The sequence below is a fragment of the Xylona heveae genome, assembly GCF_001619985.1.
Source record: "Xylona heveae TC161 unplaced genomic scaffold L228scaffold_12, whole genome shotgun sequence".
Classification (NCBI taxonomy): domain Eukaryota; kingdom Fungi; phylum Ascomycota; class Xylonomycetes; order Xylonales; family Xylonaceae; genus Xylona; species Xylona heveae.
Window position 1 is genome coordinate 642436 of NW_017264204.1, and position 26710 is coordinate 669145.

Genomic DNA, 26710 nt, shown 5'->3' on the forward strand with positions numbered 1-26710 from the left:
TCTGGAAGAGCCGAGGCTAATCAGTAGATAGCTAAGACAGTCACATCAAGTGACGGGGAACCTACACTAAACAAGCTTCCCGCACCCCATCCACAATTCAGCCACTCCACTATCCACCCCTCCCCCAGTCGTTCCAATCCAATAACTAATAATGACGCCTACACCGATCTGTCAGTCTTTTCCGAACGAATCTGGTCACGGACCGGATAACAGACGACACACAAAACATGGGCGGTGTCGTTCGTCGCAGGACCCGCACTGTGTATCAGGGTATGCAGCAGCAACAACAAAATAAGCTACCGTCGACCACATGATCATGCCGACATCTTCCATCTTTCATAAGAGCAAGCTGAACCAACTCTTCTTGTTTTAAAACATACTCTGTGGTGCCTTTTAGATCCTCCGCACCCAACGAGGTTCTGGTGCTTTTTCTTTCTGCTTGCTGTTTGGTTCCATGTAAATATCTTCTCAGTCAAGACATCTTTTTTTGTCAGTCTAAGCATGGACGGCTCAAGTCCTCTTTCGGTCCTAAGGACGATTCTGCCCAAGGTACCATTCATGATCAAGACCATCATCTGGCATATCCTGGGCCTGTCATCGACGTCACGGGAATGGGATCTGCGCACTGCAGTTACAGTCCTTTTGATCCGGGCCTTGATCTGCGACTCGAAACCCTCAAGCGTCTCAGAGCAACAGCAGCGTTCGATTCGAGCACCGCCAGTGCGTGGACCCATGTGGATCAGCCGGGTGACATTGTCCCCGCCGCCAGAGGAGAATGATGTTAAGCGGCTTTTGTTTACCGCCATTGACCAACTGAATGAAAGTGATAATGCCAATGACAACAAGACGGGAGAAACCGCATATGAGAAACCTGAACTCGTACCGGTAGAGGCAGAATGGACGGGCTACCGTGCAGCCGCTTGGCGCACTACGCCGGAGCCCTCGGTATTATCAGAAGAGGAAAAATATCACAGGTTGATGAAGGAAGTAACCAGCGATATCACCATTTTATATGTTCACGGGGGAGCACTGTAGTATGTGTCTTTTTCATCCCCTTTTCTTTATTTTATCCCTAACCTATCCGAGCCTTCCCTCATTCTTGCAATCCTCAGGACTTTGGAACCTGTAACTTACATTGCAATAGCCTCATGGACCCAGCAACGCACCGGCCCGCAACAGCACGCCATGCCCGGCTCACCGGCGGCCGCGTACTTTCCGTGCGGTACCGGTTGGCGCCCAAGTACCCGTTCCCTGCGGCTCTATTGGACGTCTTTGTGGCGTATCTCTCTCTTCTTTCTCCGGGCGCTGATGCACTGCACCCTGCCGTGCCGCCCTCAAAGATTGTCTTTGCGGGAGATAGCGCCGGGGGGACGCTGATTTTCGCTCTTGTTCAATTACTCCTCCATCTTCGCCGCACTCTCCCTCCCGCAGTCCGGGTTCTACAAGACAGCGAGCCAAGCCAGATAGACCAGACAAGCCAGACCTCGAGCCCGACAGTCCAATTCAACGGCCGCTCTGTCCCGCTCGACCTCCCCGCCGGCATCGTCGGACATAGTCCCTGGCTCGACCTTACCCAGAGCATGCCGTCTGGCACGATCAATGCGAAATGGGACTACCTGCCTCCGCCGAAACCCCATGGGTCTCATGGCGCAGACACTTTCCCGCCGTGTTCCCTGTGGCCGACGACCCCGCCGCGCTCTGATCTCTATGCGCCGGCCCCGTTGCTTGTGCATCCGCTCGCGAGTCCGCTTGCCGCGCCGCCGTCCGCATGGCAGGGTGCGCCACCTGTGTGGATTGGTATCGGGCAGGAAATGCTCGCTGATGAAGCAGCTTGTCTGGCTGGATGGATGGCTGATACGAGTCCAGATCGTGATTCTCATTCTTATCCTTCTCATGATTCTGATTCTTCGCATTCTCATGATTTTCACGACGATTCGCATCATTCTCATCAAGAACAAGATCAACACCAACACCACCATGAGCGTCAGCAGCAACAACAGACTCCATCTCCGATCGTGCATCTCAACCAGTACGCCCACATGCCACATGCCTTTGGGCTCCTGCTTGACCACACTGCCCAATCGAAGCATTATATGCGGTCCTGCGCAGACTTTATTACCGCTTGTGTTAATCTCTCCTCTTCCTCTTTTCCTTCCTCTTCCTCGTCTTCCTCTGATCCCTCACACTCCCCCCACTCAATCGCCTCCTCTTCGCCTCCCTCTCCCGCGTTGTCGTCGTCGCCATACGACCTATGTAACTCTGATTCAAGCCTTTTGCCTCCTTCTTCCCCTTCCCCTCTTTTATCCTCTCCTCCTCCATCTTCTTCTCCTGCTGCTGCTGCTGCTCCTGCTCCCTCTTCTCTTCCATCCTCTACTTCTGCTGCTGCTGCTGCTCCGACGACGACGACAACGACGGCAACAGCCCCGCCGCTCCTATCCTCCAAAGCGACCTTCTTCGACCGGCATGTCCACGCGACTGTCGAATTGCAAAACACCTTTGACATTTTCGCCTCCAACTCTAATTCCTCCTCCTCTTCCATCTCCAGTCCCAGTCCCAGTTCCAAGTCCAACTCCAGGACCAGGACCAGGACCAGCAAGAAAACGGACAAAAAGTCCAAAGACGGCATCTTCTTCTCACAAGTCGATAACAGTCATCATCACCATCACCATCACCGCCGTACAAAAGACTACTATACGTACGAGGCGGTATACAAGACAATGTGCGAAGCGGCGCGGACGCGGGCAGAGTTGTTGAGCAAGGCGCTGAGCTCTGAGGGTGGGAGAAGAGGTGTAGAGACTGTGACTGTAGATGGGCTAGCAAACAACGAAGCAGACGACGACGAAGATGAAGATGAAGAAGAGGACAAGGTAGACAAAGTAGAAAAATACAAGATAAAAAATCAAGCCAGAGGAGATGAAGAAGTCCATGGAGAGGGAGCAGCGATAGGGATGCCGCGATTCTGAGGTCCTTAGAACAAAGAACATCTAGGTAGCTACACAATATATATCGCAATGGGAAATGAGAAATGAGAAACGGGAAATGCACATCTCGTTTTCAATCATTACAGTAGACAAGTGAGCCAGAAATCTATATATTATCCTCACTAATCGCTAAGATGGCTTTCTGTATCTTGATTCCAATCCCAGTTCCAATTCCGCGGTTCCCCCCCCCGCTGACCGTAGATCCTACCCTAGTCTATCTATAAAAGCATTGATGCCGAGCAATGTCGGGCTAATAAAAGAGAAAAGCAGAAAGAAAAAAAAGGGAGTAATTAAGGGTGTAGTAAAAGAAGAGAATATGTTACAAGCGTGTCCATTCTTCTCGTTCTCGTTCCCATTACCGTGCAGTTAGAAATTAACATTGAAATTATTACATCCTCCACATGTCCGATTCTCCAGCGATCCCAAATATCGTCAAGTCAAGCCGAAAAACTTCAGACATGATGGCGTAATGGGAGACAAGGTGTCATTTTCCGGTCCAATAGCATCGTGGATCAAGGCCAAAAAAGAAAATGGTCGAGGGCCGTAATATTAATCAATCATTTTCCGCCGTAATCAAACATCACGTTAAAAAAAAAAAAAAGACGTGATGTCGAGTAAAAATCCGGGAGACGCCAAACCGCGAGGAATGCTCTCAGCAATGACGGTGCGATACCAACACCTCCGCTAAAATGCAAAAGCAATGTCAAGCGTTTAGGCCTTGATGGCATACTTGCGACGGAACATGTCGTCAACCTCGGTCAGGTAGTAGGTGTTCTTGACAATGTGCTCGGTGCTGCCCTGAGGAACGTAGTTCTTCTGCAAATGAGCCTTCTCACGGAGCGAGCACATCTAGAACAAAAGAAAAAAAAAAGTCAGTAATGGACATACAGAAAACTTGTATCATGAGATGACATACCTGATCGTAAACCTCAGGAGCGACGGTGCGGCGAGCGTCGAGGCGAGCGTGCAGGTCGAGCTTCTGCTGGAATGCCTCCGTGGAGCCAACCACACGCAGAGAGAAGAAGGAGCTGGCGAGACCACTTCCGTAGCTGAAGACACCAATACGGCGGCCCTGGATAGCGGCGCTGTCGACGTTGCTCAAAAGGGCACAGAGGGAGCCGTAAACACTGGCGCTGTACATGTTGCCGCACATGGTGGGCACCTGGACACCAGGCTGGACACGCTCCTGGAAGCGCTTCTTGCTGAGCGCCAAAAAGGTCTTTTCAATGTTGCGGTCGGACAGCGATTTCTCGTAGTCGAGTTCGCGCAAGTCGGCGGGCACCGACTCGAAGGCGGGGTGGCTGGGGTTGGCCAAGAAGTCATTGTAGAGCAAACGAGCGTACGACTTGGACACAAGTTTGCAGGTGGGCGAGTGGAAGAGGACGTGGTCAAAGCGATCAAGCGGTGTCTTCTCGTTAGCGGCGTCACCGTTGACGACGCCATTAGTCTCACCCTTTTGCTGGAGAGCCTTCTCGCGGGCGTTGTAGGCCTTGTAGCAGTTGTCGACTGCCTCCGTGTAGCAGCGAATGGAGTAGTGGCCATCGACAATGGGGTACTCGCTGGTGAGATCGGCCTTGTAAAAGTCGTACGCGTGCTGCATATACGAGCCACGGAGACCGGGCTCAAAGATAACCGGGGCATCTGGGCCAATAACCAAGGCCACACAGCCGGCACCACCGGTAGGGCGGGCAGCGCCCTTCTTGTACAATGCGATATCTCCGGTGACGACGACAGCGTCCCGGCCATCCCATGCGGACGATTCGACCCAGTTGATGGAGTTGAAGATGGCGTTGGTGCCACCATAGCAGGCGTTGACGGTGTCAATGCCCTCAACGTTGGCGTTGCCAGACTCTTCAAAGAGCTGCATCAAGACGGACTTGACCGACTTGGACTTGTCAAGCAGAGTCTCGGTGCCAACCTCAAGTCGTCCAACGTTCTTGGGGTCAATGTTGTACTTGCGGAAGAGAGACGAGAGCGTGGTCAGGGCAAGAGAGTAGATGTCTGTATGATTCTTAGCACACTGATGGACCAGACGGAGGAAAAGAAATGGTAGAGAAATGTGTATGGGATAGGCCTACCTTCACGATCATCACAGAAGCTCATCTTGGTCTGGCCAAGACCAATGGTATACTTGCCCTCACTGACGCCATCAAACTTTTCGAGTTCAGCCTGATCGACACACTGAGGAAATTATTGCCATTAGTCAAAAGGTCCCACAAGAGGAAGTGCAGACAAACGGGAGATAGGTACCTGGTTGGGGAAGTAGATCTCAATGGCCTTAATGCCAACATTTCTGGGACGCGCAGACATGGTGATAGTTGAAAGGAGGGTAAAATAAAAAGTCGGGCTAAGGAGTGGGAGCAGAGGGGAAAAAAAAAGGATTAGAAAATGGAGGAAAGGGAGTGAGAAGACGAAGGATGAAATAAACGTTCCGAGCGCGGAACAAGAGGAATTGGAGTTTCGAAGATACAGTGGTTTTGAGGGGCAGAGAGAGAAAGAGAGAGAGTGAGAGAGTGTGAGAGGGTGTGAGCGACGGCGAGGTCGTCCAGGGGCGTTGAACAAAAAGGCGGTCGCCAGCCGTGGATGTTGAGTGAAAAGTACTGGTACTTGTAATTGCTCAAAACTACTTTATCTAACTCTGATATGGGAAAGAAGTTGTGGCAAAGATCCGAGTAAAAGGGTACCTCAAAGTCGCTCAAAGTAGAGTACTGCAGGGTCTGGCGGGATGGCGTGGTTGTGTTTCCCCTGTGGGTTGTGTGGGGAATAAGGCAAGTAAATTGAAGAGCTGCGATAACTACAATAATTTTACTACTACGGTACACCGGGCATGGCCTCTGATTTGATAAAGAGATATCTACTCTTCTCTGAATGCCTGTCACCCCCTCACAAAGGTGATCAATTTTCGGCGACACTTCAGCGGCGAGATAAACCCCCATGGCGAAATCTTGTCTGTGTGTTCCCGGCAGAAAAAATCGGTCGCCTCGTGGCAGAACGACAGAAACGACGCGGCCGCCCATCTGCCGGTGTCCAATGCGTCGTAGGCAGTTCGGGTACCTGAGACGGGGGAGGCTTGATGGCGGTGGGAGATGTCTCTCTTTTCGCCTCATCTGTTATAGCATGACATGACACGGGGGCACGGTGTACAGAATGCCGTACCTAGTTACGGAGCGAGGAGTACTCGTCCTGACTGTTACGTACCCGAGCCCTTTTTCGGGCAGTAAACTTCGGCGTCCCACCGCTTCACGGTAGATAAAGACCAGTGGCCAACACATTTATATATCTACATGCATGTGCACCATTGTTGCTGTTGATTCTACACTACATTCTGCAAGAGGGATCGATGGTACGATCGTTGCTTTTTACTTGATTACTGTTGTCGTGCAGTAAGATTATTTCACCAATAATAAGGAGCAATCTGATCATCGATAGGCCCCACCTCTTACCCCTCTATTGCTTTCTGACAATTAGAGAGATATGATCCATCTGCAACTAGATAACTATCAAACTACCTCAATTCATTCCAAGACACCATCCCTGGTCCCAAGAACTTTCACCGAACATTCTCAAACAACGTGCTATGGTGCTCCTGACATCAAAAATGGGTTTGTATAATGTGAGCTCAAGTGACATTTTGAATATTGTGCAGGCCCAAGGAAACCACTATCAGCTATCCTCCTGTCACAAAATCATCCTGTATCTCAAACCAATATTGTTTGCAATCAAGGATTTGCAGTTCCATTGTCGCGAGTACTGCAGTTGCGTGCACAATGAGATACATTTTATCCACCTTTATGCGTAAGTTATGCATAATCTTATTCATCTCATCATTCGATGCTGGGGTTATTAGTCAGCAATGACATCTGCTCATGAGACTTTTCTGGCCAAGCGACCCACGATGGCCGCCCAGCGCCGAGGTCTTTGCCCTGCCACACCCCCCTATGATCTCACTCTACGCGTAGTATCGATCACAGAATCACAACTTCAGCTGTCATTGGTCGGACAGCCTCGCCCGGGCATCCAAACTCTATACAATTGAATCGAATGAGAAGTGATGGACCTGTCTCCGCGGGCAGAGAACATCAATGAGCTACCTCTGGTGCTACCTCTGTTCGTGGAACTTTCTTAAGAAGCTACAATTAAAGTATGTTCCCGCTAGCCATGCTAGGCCTGGAAAATACCAAGGAAACCCAATTTAAAGAGAAAAAATTTCCACGCATCACGATTCTTTTTGTCCAGAGTAAGGCACCCTGGCCGAGTCCATGTGGAGACATGAGAGTAGCCATTCTCCTCAACCTATCGTCGTCGGAGGCGCTCTTGGTCGATGGAATCCACCGTAGCGCAGCATCCATGAAATCTAATGGCGCCAAGCTGAACCGACCCGGGACTAGTGTCGGGGGTTTTGACTGTTCGACCCTGCCATCGTCCAATCAACGGTCCGGAGTGACGGCGGAGATGATCCTTTTTTGCTTCTCACTCTTTTCAGGAACCAAAGCTCGCCCAGTCCATTCTTTCGGGAAGACGTTGCAGTAGTAGTCTCGTGCCTTGTCGAGTGACAATGATAATTATCATCAGCCTCGTCGCTTTTGATGAAAGTCCGGAACCACTTCAACGCAAGACATGATGATTCAGTAAATTCGGGGTCTCGTAATTCAGCTTTTACCTTGCGTATCTCGGCCGGACTCACATTCTCATGTGGGATTTAGGGATACTTTTCTGGAGGTAGCTCCGTCTTGGATCACAGTTACCACTACGGAGTAATTGATCAACTGAGAGACGAGTACCTAGCGGGAGGTACCTTTGCCTTCCTACCAGGTACTTGCACTGCCCACTGGTATTCGGTATCCGATAAGTTTGATGTTGCCAATCGATAATGCTGCAGCAAGCCACCTTGAATGCGGTAAATATATACCATCATAATCCTCATCGCCGACGAAGATATTCTACAGTTACTGCCTACCTAACCTGACTTCACAAGGTATACTGAAGATAAAGTACTCGTATCGCTCAAAGTCATGTCCCTGTTTGACTGTTTTTGCTCGTGTCCAAATTAGCGATTCACCGGCGGCACGGTCTAGGGGAGAAAAGTCTCGCCTGGACTGTTGTTGGTGTCGCTTCGGTCGTCTTTGCCTTGTTGCTTTGATGGAATCTGATTCGATTGTCATCCTGTCCCCCCTTCTCCATCGTCTCCTTCGTCTCCTTCGCCCCTCTCCCCCCTTCCTGTCGAATTGAATTGCCTTTCTCGCCTTTTGGGGGGGGGAAGACCTCTCGTTTGCCCCCTCCATCTCCCGAAAAAGCCAAAATCCGAGACGTGACGGCCTGACTACGGGCCCATCATCGCTCTACCCCCATACCGCTACTGCGCTACTACTGCTTGTACCTTCTCACAAGTCTCATCCCATCCCATCCCGTCCCGGGTTCTTGTCCCCCCATCCTGTCCGTCCCCGTACCCGTCGTCCACTTACCACTCTCGATTCTTCCATTCCAACCTCGACATCAACCCTTTCAATCTCCATCCCTCTCCTCGCACTCTCCTCATCCATCCATTCATTCTTTCTTCAACCAACGACAATTATTCCCAAGTCCGACTCGACACATCTCGGCACCATTCGCGAATTGGAAATCCTTCGATCCGCGACTTATCCGATCGATTAAATCATAAGATTGAGAAGTTGAATCGGAAAGAAAAAAAAATAACAGTAAAAGGAGACGGATAGAGAGAAAGAGTGAAGGATTAACGAATTCGGATTTCGCCTTTAGGAGGCTTGAGGACGCCTCTCATATCATCATGGCGGACCGACAACCCGAACGTCCTCCTTCAAGCGCCTCCAGGCCAGCATCTCCCTCACACTTAGCCCCCGAAGCCTCGTCTTCAACATCGGCCTCATCCTCTTCTACACCTTCCTCAACTTCACCGACCGCCGCTGATGTGGTCCGATTGCCCTCCCAGACGTCTAACCCCAACGTCTTCGACGATGAATTTGCCATCGAATCTGCAGACGTCACGGATAACTCAGCACCAGTCACTCCGATTGCTGCCGAAGATCCTTCCTCCATTTCGCCCGTTGAAGCTGCTGCTATTGTTGATGGACCCATGAGACCACAGCGACCCGCAGAAGAGATAACTCCAATTGCATCGCCTCCTGTGTCCAAGGCACAGGAAGCCGCGCAAGAGACTGGCTTGGCTTCCGATGCAACAACACCGGCAGCAGCAGCAGCTTCTGCTAACGCACAAGGCCCCAAATCCCACTTCAACTTTCAAATGCCTCCACCAATGGGCCAAGGAAGACCCGCATCACCAGGCTTTAACCCTGATGGCACCCCTCGTCGCCCTGCCAGCATTGCCTCGTCTTTTCAGATGCCGCGTGCACAGAGCCCTTACCAAGGAGCCACAGGCCCCAGTCATCCATACGACATGTACCCGCAAGGCATCGGCTTGCCTCGATCTCCTAGCCTTTCTAGTGCTTCCAATGTTCGCACATCGCGTGTGTACACTGGCCCCAACGGACCCACTCACCCTTATGGCATGTATCCCCAGAATACGATACCCGAAGGTACCGATGGTTTGACATCGCACATTCCTGTCGGCTTCCCTGGAGTCGCACAGCAGACCTTTACCCGTCCACTTGGGCCCAGTGCTGAAGGCGCCGATGACATTGTTGGCCCGGATGGCCACACCGAGCAGCTCCCTCCCTACACTAGATACCCCGATGGTCATCAACCATCTCCTGTTGTGAATACACATGGCTTAGACTCGGCGGCGGCGGCAGGGGCGGCAGGGGCGGCAGCAGGAACTGACGCAGCGGCCACACACGCCTTGCCTGGGGCTGATGCAGGCACTCCTGTGACTATGAGCCCTTCTCCGCAGGAACGGATACAACCCCAGACAAGCGAAACGCAGACGACGCTTGTTGAGCCCGATCATAGCGGTAGCTTCAAGGAGAAGCTGACTGAGAAGAGCAAACATCGGGTCTGCTGGGGCAAGGTGCCCATGTGGCTTTTTGCTGTCAGCATCGCCCTGATTGTCATCTTCGCGGCAATCTTGGGTGGTGTCGTCGGTGGCCTCGTGAGCAACGAGAACCGCCATAGTGCGCAACAAGCTTCTCAACAAGCTTCAGCGGCGGCAGCTAGGTAAGAATGATTATCATCTCAGTCTCATCATATTTTTGTTATTTTTTTTTTGTTCCAATTTTCTGACTGATCATGGTAATAGCGCTACACGATCGGTTGTAACGGTGACTGCCAGCTCCTCGTCTTGGAATGATTTTTCACCATTGTCATCGACTCCTACCAATCTCCCCACGCTTGCCTCTGGCACTTATGTCGTGCCCATGCCCACGGCTCAGGTGGATTCAAGTGCCTGTCTCATTGACAATAATCAATCGAGCGCTTGGTCGTGCAATGTCGGCGGTGACCTCTTTGAATTGCTCTATATTGCTGGTGGCCCAGGAAAGTCGAATTTTGCCAAATTTATCACCCCGGGTGATACCATACAATACGGAGCGCAACCGCCGTCGATTGGTCAACCACAAATGGTTAATCTTGTGACGGACAATGACGCTGCCAACCTCGGACCCGCATACTTTTTCCGCACGCAGGCATACGACAAGGTCGTGGTTGTTCCCGAAGAGCAGTTTCCTCAAGGCTCTTCTAGTAAACAAAGACGATCTGCATCACCCATTGTGCAACGAAGTTCTGCCAATTTCACACGATACACTGATATTGTCAGACCAAATGAAAAGCCATGGTTTTGTTTTTGGAATGGAACCATGCTCGACGTCTTCATCTACCTTTATGAAAACTCGTCGGTAGCAGCCTGGGACAACGCGGCGGCGTCGGCAGCAGCCAAGAGCTCCGGACACTCATCGACGACCACTATCACCACGACATATAATTCATACCCCAGCGGCATGGCTCCAACATCGACAACCTCCAGTCTAACAACCACCAGTGATACCGTTCCCTGGCCCAGCCAATTTAATGATTTCCCCAAACGTGTCAAAGCTATTGAGCGAAGGCAGGAGCATAATGCGATCCAGCCGTATTGCCAGCAGATGCAAATGTTGGATGACTGGTCCATCCAACCGGCCCAAGAAAATGGCAGCCCAGTCACCTTCTTGCTCAATGAGACCGAGCCAGAACCGTCACCTACTACTGCCGCGTTCATCACAAGCGTGACCGCGCGCCGTCGCCGGTGGGATGATGGACCTGAAGTCCGTGCCAAGCGGTCCGAAGGTGGCGCTACCTGGAAAGACGGCTGTTTCTGCGAGTGGCTAAGCTCATGACATTAATTTTCGACGTTTTTAAAGATATCATTTTCTTTTCCCTCAAATTGGTCCTTCTACTACTTCCCTCGTGGAATCCTCGAGGCTTTTTCTCCTTCTTTCAACTCTTTCCTACGACTTCACCATATATATTTCTTTTTTTCTTTTTTTTTTGCCACTCTTCCTAATTTTTCTACCGGAGAATATGCGGGCGTTCTTTGACATATATATTCTTTATCATTTCTGGCGATTACGATTCTCGTCATCACCGTCATCATCTCATGAACCTCATTTTTGTCTTTATTACACTGGTGTCTGTCTATCTAGCCACTCTTTTTCTTGTCCTTTGTCCTTTGTCCTTGCTTTTGGCCAGGGGAATTGGTCACCCTGTTCAACATTTTCATCTTTTGCATATTATGTTCTAAAGCCCTCTAAAGAATCTTGTAATTTTTCTCCTCAAGAGGGAAATATTATTTGATGTCTTCTCCTTTTGAACCTTTGCTTTGCTTTACTTTTGCTTTTGCTTTTAATTATTGGTCTTGCTCTTGATTTTATCTACAAACAGGACGGTGTAGTCAGGCCCCATAGGAATTGGACAGATAAAATTCTTTTTTCCCGTTTCCGTTTCCGTCTCCTTTTTCTTGTTGTGTTTTTCTTTCATCCCTTTCTTCGTCCACTATTGGTCGTCTTCTTTTTTTTTTTTTTTTTTTTTGTTTTTTCTTTTGTCCACTTTTCTAAATTCCACATGTTGTGCGTATTGTGTATTGCGTACTGCGTATTGGATGGCTTGTTTGATAATTATATCCCTTTTCTTTTTCTTTTCTAAATCTTTTTTTCTTTTTCCTTTTTCCTTTTCCCTTTTTCTTCTTCTTTTCCTTTTCGTGCATTTTTATTATCAATATTTTTACTACTATTACTACATACATGACTACTACTATGTGTGGTCCCGCTGAGAGAGCTATATTAGACAAATAACAATCAAGGAGTTATAAGTAAAAGTTTCTTTTCAATTCAATTCATATCTGAATAAGTGAGCAACGGAATGAGTGAGTGAGTGAGTTCGAGATATCGTCGTAGACTTTCCTGCTTGCCGCCAAGTAATTTCGTGGATAATGGTTCATGGTTCGGGTCGTCAAAGGAATAAGTATGAAAGGAACATCCACATTTCATATTTTGGAGAATGGTTGGAATAGGAAGATCATTTGATAAAGATTGCTCTAGAAATACGGGATATATTTGCAATTTGAATACTGGTTGAGAAGCGTATAGGTGGTTTGGTATTGGTATCGGTATTTGGTATATATCTTTCCGAAAGGAGGAAAGAGGGAAGAGAAAAAGAGGCAGGAAGCGAGACAGAAAAGGGCCGTGGCTGAGAAGATGGAAAATGGAAAGGGGCCCAAGGGTGAGAAAGGGGGGGATTATAATTTAAACGTCGCATTCTCCTTTTCCCATCTTACAGCCACAGGCCTTGATGGGAGGGGCTGGGATGTCCATGCTTGAGAGGTAAATTGGGACTCTTGCTGTGAGGAAGGCGATGATGATAATGGATTGATAGGTTCTGACTGCGCTGGTAATGATGATGCTGTTGTTGGTATTGGTGAGGCCCCTGACGGGGGATAGGCGGCTAGTTGTCCTGCCAAATCGAGTTTCAAAGAGCGACTGCGCTCGGTGCACAGTTCGTAGATGGTGCATAGATTGAATATACTTGCTTGAGTCATTGGTGGCGTTACTGGCGTTGGCGTCGTGGCAGGATGAGATGGGGATTCAGGGTCTTTTGTCGGCGAAGGTGCTTGCGATTCAGCAGGAGCAGATGATGACGGCGGGATTAGAGATGAGAGTAGAGAGCGAGACTGTTATTCGTAAGAAGCCATCAGTTATTGAATTTGCTCATTGCAACAGATGTTCAGATTAAAACATACCTCTAACAACCGACCGGAATATAATAGACACACAGCGAGGTTTTGCGCAATGAGAGCGTGCAGGCCAGGGTCAAGGCGTGCCGAGCTACTGGGCGGGCCAGTGTTGTCCGGCGTTGTATCTTTCGCAGCTGCATCTGAAGCTGTTTCAACTTTGTGCGAAGTCATCTCGTTTTGAGACTGGGATCCTTCACCCTCTGCTGCTGAAGGTTCTTCTTTAGCGTTGGCAGAAGAATCTTTCTTGTCTAATAGAGCGCGCCACTGTGACACAGCCAGGTTAAAATCACCATCCGCCATACTGCACAAAGCATCAACAACTCCCCCAGAGATCTCTTCTTTAGCTGCTTCTCCATTTTCATCAGATCGCGCTAGACATTGTCTCGCCGCTGTGACATTGCCGCCGCGAAGGTATATCAGAGCCAGCCTAGTATTCATCGCTTGAGCAGCGGGACCATGACAAGTAGGTCTCAACGAGCCAAGATGCCTCACGGCCGTCTCCAGATCACCCATTTCAACGAGCGCATTTCCAACGCGGAGACCAAGATCCCAGAGGCGGTCTTGCCAGAGACGAATCTCTGCTTCGTCCGGGGTCGACTTTGATCTGGCTTTGGCAAGGCTGAAACGCGCGTCACGAGCTAATTCATAATATCCCATTACGCCTCGACGCCAATCGCCATAGCCAATTCCTTGAAGACGCACAGCTAGCACTCGGAGTTCCCACGGTACCAGGTGCGCTTCGGTAATGGGATCGCGGTAGAAGGTTGAATTGAGATCCTCCAGTGCCTTGACCTCTTGAGCGGCAATCACCGTTTGGTTTATGAGTGTGAGACATGCTAGGCGAGTATATAAGAGCGAAAAGATTTCCGCATGAGCTGTTGGAGATACTTCGGTCGTCAGCGTCGAGGCAGCCCGGATGGCTGCGGCTCGAAAATGGCCTTGTGCGAGAAGCTCCGGGAGTGGTGCAACGGGTGAGGGCTGATAGGGAGATTCCCGGAAAGCTTGAGGAACGTCCTACGGGATATATTAGATATGGAAGAGCATTCAGGCTGAATTATACGAAAGTGAAATGTTCTTCTGTTGCGCCTGTGCAATGTGAGTCGAGTAAACGTACCAATTGGCTCAACGGATGATATATTTCGGGCCGTAAAAGATAGCCAAAATCCCTGAGCGGTCGGTCTATGCTTGCTAGAACAAGCTCAGGGTCTAGTGTGGGCGGATTGGATGGCGAAGGAGTCACAGCTCGTGGAGTGGGATCAGGGCTAGGGGAAAGCGAGAGAGCGGGCAATGAAACCGACAATGGACTGAAAAGAGTCAATGAAACACATATCACAAAGACTAAGAGCCAAAATTTTCAACAACTAACTCATCTAATGGACCTTTGGTAGAGCTTCGCGGTCGCAGTACTTGAAATAATTAGTTCATTGATCTCAGAAGAGAAAGGCTGGGCCTGGTGGTGTGTTTATCGCGCCTTTTTGTTCTAGGGAAGATATTAAGGTACTAGCATACCTCGACGTCGATCATCTGCTGAGAGATGCCTGTTATGCGCTTTAGGCGTAGATGTGCCAGATGACGAAGACATAATTTCAGCTAATTGTCGACACCAGGCCAAAGTCAACAAAGACGTTAACCTCTGGAGCAGCTGACGTCGGAAAGTGAGTGAGAGCTTAACGACGATGGCGGTGGACCGGAGCCAAGCATTCTGCCGGGCGGTGAAGCGGGACACCGAACTACCAGCGAGGGACCCTGACGCAGCCCCATGGCCCCACCACTGGATTACTCTCTGTATCCACCAACCGTCATCCCACTCATCCTGTCCCCCTCCCAGAAGTCCTTTCCTCTATAACCCTCGAATTGAATTCATCTCTCTCTCTCTCTTTCCCTCCCTCTTAAAATCTGATCAGCTTCAGTCAATTGCCTAATTAAAATAAACAGAAAATGGGCTTCATTGCAGGACCTCATCCGGGCATCCTCCACCACTACGTAGGGAAACCCCCTTTGAACAACCTTGTTTAATCAGTACCCCAGATATAAACCAAAAAAAGAATCCAGCATCATTAAATGCCTTTTCTCTTTCCAATTTATATCACTTGCGCTGTACTTAATCACGTAGCTGATCCCGCATAAACAATATAGTCTCCCCGCCTCGTAGCTTTCGAACATTCTCCTCCAGCGAGCCATGCCTCTGCACCGGAGTCCCAGCCTAAAAATACCATCATTTTCATCGCAGGATTAGGTGACGGTCTATTGACTGTGCCATATGCAACGAAGCTTTCTCAAGCTCTCCCGCCCAACTACCGCCTCGCCGAAATTCTCCTCTTTTCTTCCTATACTGGCTGGGGCATTTCATCATTGCAACGGGATGCTGCTCAGATATCAGAGTGCGTAGCGTACTTCAAACGCGCTCGGCCAGGTGGTAAGATTATCCTGATGGGCCATTCCACTGGTTGTCAGGACACAATCGAGTACCTGGTCGGTAGAAATGCCGCTTCATACACCCCTATTGATGGCGCAATCTTGCAAGCCTCCATTAGCGATCGAGAAGCAATTGAGGCGGAGCTCAAGCCGGCAACGCTGAAGAGGGGTATTGAAATAGCCCAAAAATGGGTTGCTGAGGGCAAAGGTGACGATGTGCTGCCGGCCGAAGCGACAGATGGATCCTTTGGTTCGCCCTGTACCGCTCGACGATGGTTGAGCCTTACAAGCCCTGACCATGATGGCGACGATGATTATTTCAGTTCCGACCTCTCGGACGAGCAGCTCCGCCAGACTTTTGGGAAAATTCCAGCCTCCAGTCCCTTGTGTATTTTGTACTCGGGGTCGGATCAGTTTGTGCCTGATTTTGTAGACAAGGCTGCGTTGGTGAAGAAGTGGATCGGCTTCGTCAAAGAAGGAGGTGGAAAGGTGGACGAGGAACACTCTGGTCTAGTGAAAGACGCAAGCCATAACTTAATTGGCAATGATGAGCCGGTCGTTAAAGACTTGATTGAGCGAGTTCTGGGATTTGTGACGAAGATCGCCTGAAGCAATTTTGGACGCCTACGCTCCCTTCATTTTCGCGCAAAGTCCGAAACGCAGCAGCCCTCCTTCGAGAATCGTTAGCTCGATGCTCTCATTCGCCTTGAGAAGAGTTGGTTTGAGCAATAGAATAATGACTGTAAGAAGATAAGACGATAGATGATAGCCTATTGGTATATAGATTTTCGGTTACACAGAATTCTAAACAAAGACAAAGTATGAACCTGAATATCACATCTCTACCACATAAACAATACGGACGAAACCACTACCGGTCTTTTACATGTTGTTCGTCTATTGAAGGAGCGCTATAAAGGTGAATAGGGCTACTTTTCCCGACCGTCAAGAAGAAGGGAGGATATGAGAGAGACGCAAAGAGGAATCAAAATTGAAGATGACTTGTGGCTCGAGGTAACAGGAAGTCAATCTCTGCCGGAATGAGAACATAAGAGTAGCAATGTACAAGACGCCTGACCATGACATCTAATGATTAAATAGACAATCATGGTAAAAACAACTTATCGAAAACTGTCGGAGCCCGTAAACATGGAAAGCATAGCAAGAACTACTTGGGTTGCGTGACGACTCCTTCATACTCCCTCGATGCAATGTAATCCAGAGTTCGCTGAAAATGGCCCCGAGGGTTCTCGAGCGAGCCGCTTTCTTGGTTGGTCTGCAGGTTTGAATGGATTAATTCTATCAAACCATTGAGATACTTTGTCGTCACCTGTGAAAGTATTAGTTTCGAAAAGGATTAATCATCAGAAATCAAGCTATGCAGCATACCGCTTCGTTCTGTTGGTCAAAGTAATAGACGTATCGGTTCAAAATCTCAACAAAGAGCTCCACTGAAACCGCGGTATCCATGCAGGCATCGGCGACCCGAAGTGCTCGCTGTAGACACTCGAGCACTCTCTTTCCATCGCGGTAAAGCTGATTGTTGTTTGTGAGAAAATTTTCTTTGGGACTACAATTGCAACCACTTACGTTTTTGGAGTCATCTTCCCCTCTTGACGGAATGTCCATCGCCCACCACAAGTGGCTTGCTAGATACACAGCTCGGCACTGATCAGGCTTCTTGAGTAGTTTACTGCCGTGCAGAGCACATTTGGTGATTAAGGTATCATAGTTTTCTTTGCTGAATCCGCGGGTGCCGTGGAGTGCACCGGCGATGACGCATACGGATTGAAACTGGGCACGGGAATCGCTGATCGCTTCTTCATAAACGGTGAATGCTTGAGCAAAAAACTCGTAGCTAACTTCCTCGAAGCCATTTTGATCTGCAATCTGACCGCAAGAAACGAAGTGTCGAAGACTCAGCTCTGCAGCGCCAGTGACGCGAGTATAAAGAGCTGAGATGGCAGTGTGCATAAACTTGTACAATGCGGCAGATTGTGATGACCAATTATCATCGTAATGCTCGCGAGCCTTATATCTCCGGGCGAGTTTAATAGAGGAGGTAAGAAGCGCAGGAGTGGTATATTTGATCCGCTCGTTTCCCTCGGCAAACGCTTTTCGCGTTGATTGCAGTAACTATAAATATAAAGAATCAGAAAAGAAAGCTTGCCATGATATTCAAGATGCAAACATACTTTGAATTGCGTATCGTTGTCGGGGCTTTGGATCAGGTGGACTACTCTTGCCAACCAGCCTTGCTCTTCAATTGTCTCATCAGTCTCAGCCCCTCGTCTCTGCGACTGCAGAGCAGGGTACCCAGCGGGTTGTTGAAGGCCTTCCTTGATGAGCACTTTAAGGATCTCAAGCATCCCCTCTAAATTCTCCAATGTCGATACGGCAGTTTGGTTTCTGAGAACGCTCTTGGCTACCTCACCCGCAACAGCACGTCGAATGCCATATGTTTGAGCCTGGAGCAAGGAGATATAATTGGGAAGTGCCAGGGCTGTGAAGAGGGAGAAGTATGCCTTTATGGGTGCTAGAAGGAGATTCAAAATGTTCCCTTGCGAAGCAGGCGAGTGCAGATCCGGGCTATTTGCAAATTGAGTCACTTTTTCTCTGGCATAAGCCAAGATTTGATCGGCGTAATCTAGCTTCTCCGGATACACATTCCTAGATCAAGTCAACATTCAGCTCAACGATGTCATCGGTCCCAAGCGCACTCACAATGCCAGATTAGCAAGTGATACCAGCAAGGCAGTAATGTCTGCTATCGGAAGTCGTTGGACATTGACGAGATTGACAACCTGCTCATAAAATATCTCGTAAAGCTTGACGTCCTCTGGGATACTACGTGCTTTGTTGGCATTCTTTGTCTCTCCGTTCGCTGTAGCCTCCTCAGCTTCCTTGGGAGCCTCAGCTTCTTTTACCGTCGTATCCTGAGTAGGTGCTTCCTTAGTTGCGCCATTCTCTGCCGTCTCTCCATCCGGGCGGGCAGCACTGGTCGGCGGCTGATTCTCCTTGGAAATGCGTAGCTTTTGCAGCATCGCACTTGTTGCTTCCTCTTCCTTCTTCTCACGAACCTCGGGAGGCAACAATTCCGATTCACGTGCTGCATATGCTGATAATCTGTCCATAAGTCCGATAACTATCGCCTTGACGTTGACATTTGGATTAAGCCTAGCAGTCGCAGATAGGAATTGGTCCAGCGTGTGCAGATGGAACTCGTCAGGGAAAACCTGTGTGATAACTGTGGGCAAAGGGTTAGAGCGGGTAAAAAGCATCGTGATCAATATGTAACTTGCCCTCAAGAAGATACTCCTGTGCTAAGACATCCCTGCATTGAACGACCTGCTCAAGGAGAGGCTGAAGGATAACGGTCTTGTAGGTCTCGAGATCTACCAGTTGGCTCAGTCGGACCAAATTACTTCCGACCAAGAGTTGAAGTTCCCGTCTCTCCTTGGTTCTTAATTCCCTCTCTCGCGAGTGCCCTTGGTGCTGCCACCGCACCCACAGCTTATTCATCTCGACAAAATTAGTCAAGACAAAGCTGATCGAATCCTGCAAATTTCCTTCGGGGCCATCACCGCTGCCCGTTGGGAGATGATCTCGTGCTTGACCTGAAAGATAGTATCGCAAGAAAAGACCTCGTATCGGATGCTGAACTCCTCGACTCATTTCCATCATATCTTTCATAATCTCTTTGACCGGTGCATCCTCCACTGCCATGTACACTGTTCCAACGGTGATCATGAGATACAGGCGAGGAACAATGTTGCCAGCATACTGAACGAGCTCATACAAATCGGCTAGATGATTCACCGGATGACTCTCCCGTAAATAGACAGAAAGGTGTCGGAGAGCATCGAAGACGGCCATATAAAGTTCATAATATTGCTTTGGACCGAGGCTGCTGGTTCGCAGTTCTGAAACGAGCGTCGAACTTGAGCAAAGCATCCAGTTAGCGAATTCAAGCTTATAGTGAGACGTAGATAAGAATCCTCTGTTTCCAAAGCAAGACGGGAAAGTCTCAGCTCGGAACCTGGGAATCCAACAAGAGGATTTGGAAGCGCGAAGGCAATTGTCATCTATGGCTAATGGGATAACCAGAAACAAGGCAAGCAAGCTACCTACCTGCATTTCAATGCATCCATCAATTTACCAGGCGTCTCAAGGCATTTGCGCATCAAGTGAGTTTGCTGACGGACCACACCTAATGCTTCCTCCAGCAGGCGAGCTTGGTCTTCGACGACATTGGTGACTGGTTGTAAGGTCGCCATTTTGACGCTCGAAGCAAGTGCTTAACGGCGCTCAGTAGGCACAATGACCGGCAGTTTGGTACTTCGTTCCAGCGTTGACAATGGCAAGGCCAAGTTGAGCCGTTGAAGTCTATCGCCGTGCGGGACCTTGACGGCAGGAGTATTCGATTCTCGACCACACTGGAGCTTGGACACTTCGGTTGACGTGAGAGACCGATTCAGGACTAACGAAGGCACGCAATGATAAAAAGGATAGATAGCTCTACGGAAAAGTCGAGCTCCGGTAACGTTGGTTTGTTGAAGAATCACAATCACATTCCCACTTCCTTGGAGCCTGATTGGGGACGAGCGTGGAGTTTAGGTAGGTAGGGTGCGTATGGTACGGAGCTACCTATCGGGGACCGGAGCATGCGCAATGCGCGGCGGTTATGTAGGGTAAGTACCTCCGTATTTGGTATACGACATGCCAAAGCTGTCCTCCCACGCGCGATACGGCAGCGCCTGTCACTTACGTAATCACGGTCTTCAGTGTCAACATCGGAGTAAACATACCCTGCGATGAGGGCAATGCAGAAATAGCTTCAAAGCAAAGATGATGAGCTTAAAATAATAATGACATTTAATTCGCAATTATGAAAATGCATATTCTCGAATAAATTGAGTGGTATCGGAGAGAATGTTGAAAAAAAAAAAAAAAAGAAGAAATTCAAAAGTATCAAAAGGAGTCTCCTATTTACTCTCCCTCATCCGAGTCTGCAAACATGTCTTCAGCCTTTGGTCGTCGACGTCGAGGAGGCGCTTCCTGCGTCGGAAGGGGCTGAGCTCCTTTGAAATCATTTGTAGTTATATTTGACGAATTTGTGGAGGAGCCTTCCTTCTTTGAAACGGAAGAATCACGGCCTGACTCCTGAGCATCCAGATCCACACCCTGTGGCTCCAATTCAAGATCATTTTGCATGGGCATGCCATCCACATCCTCATCTTCCTCAGGCATTGGCACGCCATCAATATCTTCGTCCATTGGAACACCATCAATGTCTTCGTCCTCCACCATCGGTTCACCGTCGAGACCGGCTTCTTCAGTAGGGGCCTCGGGCAAAGTTGAAGATGCTGCTGCTATATCGGGCGTTTGCGGGGTTTCGGCGGGTGACGCATTGACGTCAACTGTTTTCCATTTGGATTTTGGCGCACTAGGTCGCGGCGCTGAAGCTGCCGCACTTTCCGCCGCGACTGCCGCCTCTTCAGCAGCAGTAAGCGGGGGGTTGGAGAAAACAGAGCTGAAGTGTTCTTGGGTCGCCTGAGGAAAGACGCACCAGCCCTCCCATAAGCTAAGCACGCTATTGACACTCCTCTTCCATTTGTCGGCGCGCAGTCGACCCCACTGCAAGTCTTTTTCAAGCCGACCCAGGCTCTCGAATAGCTTCCGCCGCTTCAAAGCGGCCTCAAAAAGTCCACGATATCGCCAAGCATGTCGGACCCCGCTTGTGGAAGATGAGGAGAGAATGTCAGATACTAGGTAAAGAGCAATTAGCTTTGCCGAGGATGTATCCTCTTTTCCGTCCTTCGATTTATCCTCCATATTATCTTCAGCAGCGTCATCGGCATCCGCTCGCGAATTTTTGCTCTCTGGATGCGCGGTCCGATATGCAAAAGGCTGTTCAATATTTGACACAATTATGTCGACAACCTCATCGCCCCCTCTGCCGGCATGTTCGATGGCGAATGCGGTCACACGAGCCACGTCACCGCGGCGTAGTCGCGCCGTAGTCCTTGGTAAACGCGCCAGGAGATGTGTGAATTTCGCCTTTTGTAGAGGATTCAAGAATGCCTTCTCCATGGACTCTTCTCCTGCAGAGTCTTCATCCTCCGAGGAGTCATAGTCGGGGTCAGAAACAAATTCGTCTAGTCTCGTGGTGTATTCAAAACGAAGGTTGTTTTCGGGTGAAACCCACGGAGCCGCCCCTTCGAATACCGTTTGTTTCAAATTATCATAATTCGAATGACTACGGCCTTTGCTGGCCGATGATCCCGTCAAGATCTCCCACAAGCGCCACCTGAACCAAACTCCGCCAACGCTGCGGGGATCCCAGAGCCATGCCCATTTCTCGTCACGTTGGACTTCTGGGCGGCTCATAAGTAGTGCCTCAAACTCAGGTCCATGTGTGAGCATCGCTTCGATAGTTTTATGTATCAATTTTAGTTTCTTGAGATTTGATGGCGGCCGCACTGACACCTGCAGGGGCAGCGTGCCCCTTCCGTAAAGCCCCGCGTCCGACGTGGCGAAGGACGAGGGAGGAGCAATACCGCCACGGTGTGGACCTGGAGGTGGGGCCCGGGCCAAAGAAAGTCCAGGCCCCTGTGTTGGGCGGGCTCCAAAGGGCAGAGAGGAGAGGGCGGAATTGAGCGATGCGGAGACAGAAGCACCCGTGCCGAGCGCAGCAGAGGAAAGATGGCGCGAAATTGATAGGTAGAAGCCGAAACCCAAATAACGGTGTTGAAGTGCATTGACAGCGGTGTCGATATCGCTTGCGGGGGTGTCTCTCGCAAGGGTTACAATGGCTGAGAGTGATTTTCGCTCGGTCGAGCCTGGGCCAGCTGGAGGAAGAATGCGAACGGCATCAACATTCAATGACGCGGGAACCAGCGATTTAATGACGGCTTGAGAAGTTCCCGGCGGTAAGCAGGAAAGGTGGAGTGTGGGCTTTGGGACCGCACGTTCTCTCGCCCCAGGCCCAGTTTCGGCTTCATCCTCATCATCCGAAGTCTGAAAGGCAGCCGCTGGTGCTGCCAATGATTGGGTTAAGTCTCCCGCCTGGTTGAGCTCTCGCTGAAAGGCGGAGGTTCCATCGTGGGCTCTTTTTCGTGACAGCGATGGTGCCAAGGGACCTAGGCTTCCTGGGCCACTCCTTGCTCCGATTCCTAATTTCCCAGAGGCCGGCCCAGTTGACGCACCAGCGAAGTGTCGCTTCGGAGGACCACCGACACCAATATCACCAAAAGATGACCCAAGGAGCGTGCCTGGGCCAGATCGACGGTTTCCGGGACCCGATAATGACGGTTTCGGGGTTTCGTTATCCTCGAACGACTTGACGAAATCTTCGTAGACTGCTGCTGTCTCAGCTTCTTCGCGTAATCGTTTAGCTTCAGCTTCAGCCTTTTGTCTCTCATAAAGAGACTTTTTGCTCGGTGCAGTCAGCTTGGACGAGATGTCGGGAAACTCTTGAATCTTGGACTCATCGTCCATGGTAACTACTGATGGCCAGCGTAACGCCCCAAAGAGCCGATTAAGTCAATGTTCGTAATGACGTCAGGCGGATCATGCAAAGAAAAGCAACAGCATCTGAAGACGAGCCTCCTAATTGCTGGCTGTACAACAGTATCCCTTGTGAAGTCTTGAAAATAGGACGGCGCAGACAATGTTGAGTGATTAATTGTACCCATGAGATTGATTGGCGGTATTAGTGACCGAGACGGCAGGGCTGAGGCTTGTGTCTCGCTTGGCGATCACAGCCACAAACAGCAAATTGGGAGGGAGGATCAAGGATGTCAGTCGGTTCTAGCAGGGCACCTTCTTGAACAAGGGAATGACAGAATAAGAGCATCGGCTGCCATGGGAGAACCGTGTGTAAAGTTCTGTACTTCTAATTCTGCAGTGCTTACGATGCTGGAATACAATCGTGTACAGCTAGGTAGTCAAAACGTGTCTCTGGTCTCTCTAATTGGCGGTTCCGTGGAGCTCAGGAGCTACCTACTTGCGGCGAGCAACAGTTGCTTTCATTACCTAAGGTACCCTAACTTATGCCGCGACCGAATTGCGCCGCTGGGCCGCAATCCATGTTGTCCAGAGTTACTGACCCTCGCTAGGTGTCGCAGGTCCAATTAGCCTTATCAGCCTGTCAGGCTACAATTAAGGAGAGCGCCTTTGGGTCCCTTGGTTCTTGGCGCTTTCATCCCCCTATTTTGTCCTCGCAATTCGTTGATCAGAGTTACGGATAGACCCTGAAATGCATACCGCTGTCTCTACCAAGGCAAAGCGGATAGACAGCGATGCCTCAGACCAGGGCCACCAACCTCCTGTGTCAAAAAAAAAAAAAAGATGTTTATTCAATATGAATAATTTTCAAAACTACGGTCCGTATTTACCACGATATCGCGTGTTGTGTGGCAGAACAGCTTTCAGTAAGTGGGGTCTGCTTTTGATTGGTAACACCCACTGAAGATGACAGCTACGGACGGGGTGTACACCAGTGATATCCATGCCAATCACTTGCGTCTGCTGGTTGGCCCCGCTCCCCTGCCTGCTAATTGAGATGATTTCGGGAAATGTTTGGGGGCCGAAACCCCACAAGAATCAGCATATGATTTTCCTCGAGGGCCCTTTTCTCACTTGCTGGGCCTGTAAGCCGCATTACAGTCCATGTCACGAGTTGGTGTAGAGCCTCCCTGCTTCAGAATACTCTGCAACACCAAAATTGAGGTTATTCACCTATATTTCGCGAATTTATTCAGTTTGCGAAACTTCGTCGATTTCAGCACTCGTGTGCAAGAGGAATTCAACAAATTCTGTTCTCGGTCGAATACATGTTCTACATTTAATACATTTACGGGATCGCGTTTCGGCTGAGGGCCGGAGCGATTGAGCAAATTCACGCATCGTGAAGAAGGAAAACTAGCTTGACTATGAGACTTCTCGAGAGAATAGGATGGGGAGTTGCGGTGCTGGTTCTGCTAACTTGTCGAGCTCAAGGTGCGTGATTCATCCTAGATTAGCCACGAGAAGTGATCAACTAATTGAGAACGGCTTTCCAGCGGACGACGCACACTGCGACGACAGCATTATTACTATTCAAAATCAACGCGATGCCACTGCCATAGAGAACTGCACTACTATTAGCGGCCAGTTGGTCCTCGACTCTAGCATTTCCGGCTCCATTGTTCTTTCCGGCGTAGAGAGAATCAATGGCCCTTTAACCAGTCAGGGAACGAAGCAATTGGTCTCCTTTTCCGCCCATGACCTACGTACTGTGGGCGGCGAGCTGCAATTCGCCAACGCCACCATCTTAACAACACTTAACTTCCAGAATCTGCGAAGCGTTGAAAAACTTACGCTGTCAAATCTGCCTTCCCTTCAAAAATTAGACTTGGCTGCGCCATTGCAAAGTGCTTCCTCTGTCGCCTTATCCAACACCAACCTGTCAACCGTGACAAAGGGCCTAGGCGTGAGGACGGTGGACGTTTTGAACGTGACAAACAACCCAAATCTGGCAAACCTCTCCATGCCTTTATTCAACGTCACAGAAAGCATGCTCATCGCGGGGAACAACAATAATATGATGAACCTTTCTCTGCCTAATCTTGAATGGGCCTTCGCAATGAACGTCACAAATTGCAGTGTCGTCAACATGCCCTCCCTCTCCACGGTGAACGAAACATTGTCTTGGGTTCACAACCCAATACCTCTGCTGTCATTCCCCAACCTGACTGCCGTCGCTGGAGTACTGGATATAGAAGGCAGCTATTGGCTGAATAGTTTATCCATGCCAAAGCTTACCATTATCGAGGAAGATTTTATAATAAAGGATAACCCAAACTTGCACAATATTTCTGGGCTCCAGTCCCTGAATTCAACTTCCTCGATTAATTTCGAGGGGAACTTTTCCTCGTAAGTGATACATTCAATCCAAGATATTTCCTACGGGTAGTCTTATGTATTGATTTCGCTGACGCGAATCTGTCTATCTAGCGTTGAGCTGCCTTCCCTTGCGACCGTGTATGAGTACTTAATTATTGAGTCAACATCGTCCGATCTGAACTGTACGTTCTTTCAACGGTTCAAAGATCAATCATTGACGAACTGGACTTGCACTGGCGATGTGAGCAACTCGACCATCGGTATGGGATCAGGAGATTCATCAGATTCTGGTTCACATTCCAGTGGACTCTCGTCTGGCGCCAAAGCTGGTATTGCGGTGGGAGTCGTTGTATTTGTCGCAATTCTGGCAGTCGGGATATTTTTCTTTGTCCGTCGCAAAACACGTTATTCGCCCGTCGCCCACGAGAAGGGCGACGACAAGGAGCATACTGAGGTACACGGTGGTCATCGAAGCTATGAACAATCCGTAGCTTTAGAACTTGATGGTCAAGACAAAGCTGACCAGAAACCGAAAAAACCCGTCGAGCTCACTGGATCAACTATGGCTCACGAGCTGGAAGCATGATGGGAGGGTTGCATCACAAACTACATCTTTGATGGTCATGCCCCAAGACCTTTTATGATCCGATCTGCTAAGGTGTCTTAGCTGGAGGAACAATCTGTTTTCCGGTAGAATCTGCGATACCCAGCATTAGCTTTTCTTTTCTTTATCTTCTCTTTATTTTTTATTTACTTTTGGTATATACCACCTGCCACGCCAGGAAAGTGAGTTCTTTGAACATGTTTAATGATAGACGTTAGTGAATTCGATGCCTATTTTTTTCTTCTTTTTTTTTAAAAAAGAAAATGTGAGCGATAAAAGAGTTTAGATGCCCCGTCTTCTCATTCGAAGAGCGGTTAAGGCATCCTACATCTCTACCCCTTTCCCCGGTGCGGCCTCATCTAGGGGCGCCCCTCAGGCAGTTGGAAATAAATCCTTCTGCGATTGTGGCTACACCCCGACTCGAACTCGCCCCGTGAAATTCCAGAACGTTGCCAGAGAGCTACTAACCGCTCTGGCATTGTCCCTTCTGGTTCAGAATGGTAGTGATTGACTTTGTATTTAATGTTTGGTTGACAGTGAATGAAAATGGCGGGGTGGCCGGGTGCATTCACATGATTCAAAGCTGCCCTGCATGTATCATAGACTCCCCTCATACGACTCATCTCATATCCACTACTGAATTCAATA

At 49.4% G+C, this 26710-nt stretch overlaps 9 protein-coding genes across 9 annotated transcripts; 4 read left to right on the forward strand and 5 right to left on the reverse strand.

Moving 5' to 3' along the window:
- Window positions 1-134: 134 nt before the first annotated feature.
- On the forward strand, window positions 135-3083 carry L228DRAFT_285699 (hypothetical protein). Its single transcript, XM_018336368.1, has 2 exons — window positions 135-1034; window positions 1145-3083. The coding sequence occupies exons 1-2, from the start codon at window positions 502-504 to the stop codon at window positions 2961-2963; spliced, it is 2352 nt and encodes a 783-aa protein (XP_018185316.1). The 5' UTR covers window positions 135-501; the 3' UTR covers window positions 2964-3083.
- A 609-nt stretch (window positions 3084-3692) lies between these two features.
- L228DRAFT_271083 (hydroxymethylglutaryl-CoA synthase) lies at window positions 3693-5291 on the reverse strand (the record flags this gene model as incomplete). Its single annotated transcript, XM_018335482.1, has 4 exons — window positions 3693-3830; window positions 3898-4982; window positions 5060-5162; window positions 5232-5291. The coding sequence occupies 4 exons, from the start codon at window positions 5289-5291 to the stop codon at window positions 3693-3695; spliced, it is 1386 nt and encodes a 461-aa protein (XP_018185317.1).
- L228DRAFT_250846 (hypothetical protein) lies at window positions 5235-5957 on the reverse strand. The gene has a single exon (XM_018333418.1). It carries the CDS (start codon window positions 5915-5917, stop codon window positions 5363-5365), a length of 555 nt encoding a protein of 184 aa, XP_018185318.1. The 5' UTR covers window positions 5918-5957; the 3' UTR covers window positions 5235-5362.
- Window positions 5958-8515: 2558 nt separating this feature from the next.
- On the forward strand, window positions 8516-11355 carry L228DRAFT_40378 (hypothetical protein). Its single transcript, XM_018336564.1, has 2 exons — window positions 8516-10109; window positions 10192-11355. The coding sequence occupies exons 1-2, from the start codon at window positions 8767-8769 to the stop codon at window positions 11261-11263; spliced, it is 2415 nt and encodes an 804-aa protein (XP_018185319.1). The 5' UTR covers window positions 8516-8766; the 3' UTR covers window positions 11264-11355.
- A 1059-nt stretch (window positions 11356-12414) lies between these two features.
- On the reverse strand, window positions 12415-14917 carry L228DRAFT_40383 (hypothetical protein). The gene is made up of 5 exons (XM_018336565.1): window positions 14665-14917; window positions 14522-14561; window positions 14270-14459; window positions 13162-14169; window positions 12415-13092 (listed from the first exon to the last, which is right to left on the reverse strand). Exons 1-5 carry the CDS (start codon window positions 14735-14737, stop codon window positions 12661-12663), a joined length of 1743 nt encoding a protein of 580 aa, XP_018185320.1. The 5' UTR covers window positions 14738-14917; the 3' UTR covers window positions 12415-12660.
- Window positions 14918-14941: 24 nt separating this feature from the next.
- Window positions 14942-16523, forward strand: L228DRAFT_224421 (DUF1749-domain-containing protein). The gene is made up of 2 exons (XM_018330347.1): window positions 14942-15138; window positions 15292-16523. Exons 1-2 carry the CDS (start codon window positions 15094-15096, stop codon window positions 16177-16179), a joined length of 933 nt encoding a protein of 310 aa, XP_018185321.1. The 5' UTR covers window positions 14942-15093; the 3' UTR covers window positions 16180-16523.
- L228DRAFT_250850 (vacuolar protein sorting-associated protein 35) lies at window positions 16444-20193 on the reverse strand. The gene is made up of 7 exons (XM_018333419.1): window positions 19702-20193; window positions 18873-19510; window positions 18295-18817; window positions 17766-18240; window positions 17161-17706; window positions 16960-17106; window positions 16444-16900 (listed from the first exon to the last, which is right to left on the reverse strand). Exons 1-7 carry the CDS (start codon window positions 19845-19847, stop codon window positions 16739-16741), a joined length of 2637 nt encoding a protein of 878 aa, XP_018185322.1. The 5' UTR covers window positions 19848-20193; the 3' UTR covers window positions 16444-16738.
- A 315-nt stretch (window positions 20194-20508) lies between these two features.
- Window positions 20509-23268, reverse strand: L228DRAFT_250851 (hypothetical protein). The gene has a single exon (XM_018333420.1). It carries the CDS (start codon window positions 23068-23070, stop codon window positions 20560-20562), a length of 2511 nt encoding a protein of 836 aa, XP_018185323.1. The 5' UTR covers window positions 23071-23268; the 3' UTR covers window positions 20509-20559.
- Window positions 23269-24262: 994 nt separating this feature from the next.
- L228DRAFT_285706 (hypothetical protein) lies at window positions 24263-26292 on the forward strand. The gene is made up of 3 exons (XM_018336369.1): window positions 24263-24573; window positions 24636-25488; window positions 25570-26292. The coding sequence occupies exons 1-3, from the start codon at window positions 24507-24509 to the stop codon at window positions 26042-26044; spliced, it is 1395 nt and encodes a 464-aa protein (XP_018185324.1). The 5' UTR covers window positions 24263-24506; the 3' UTR covers window positions 26045-26292.
- Window positions 26293-26710: the final 418 nt, after the last annotated feature.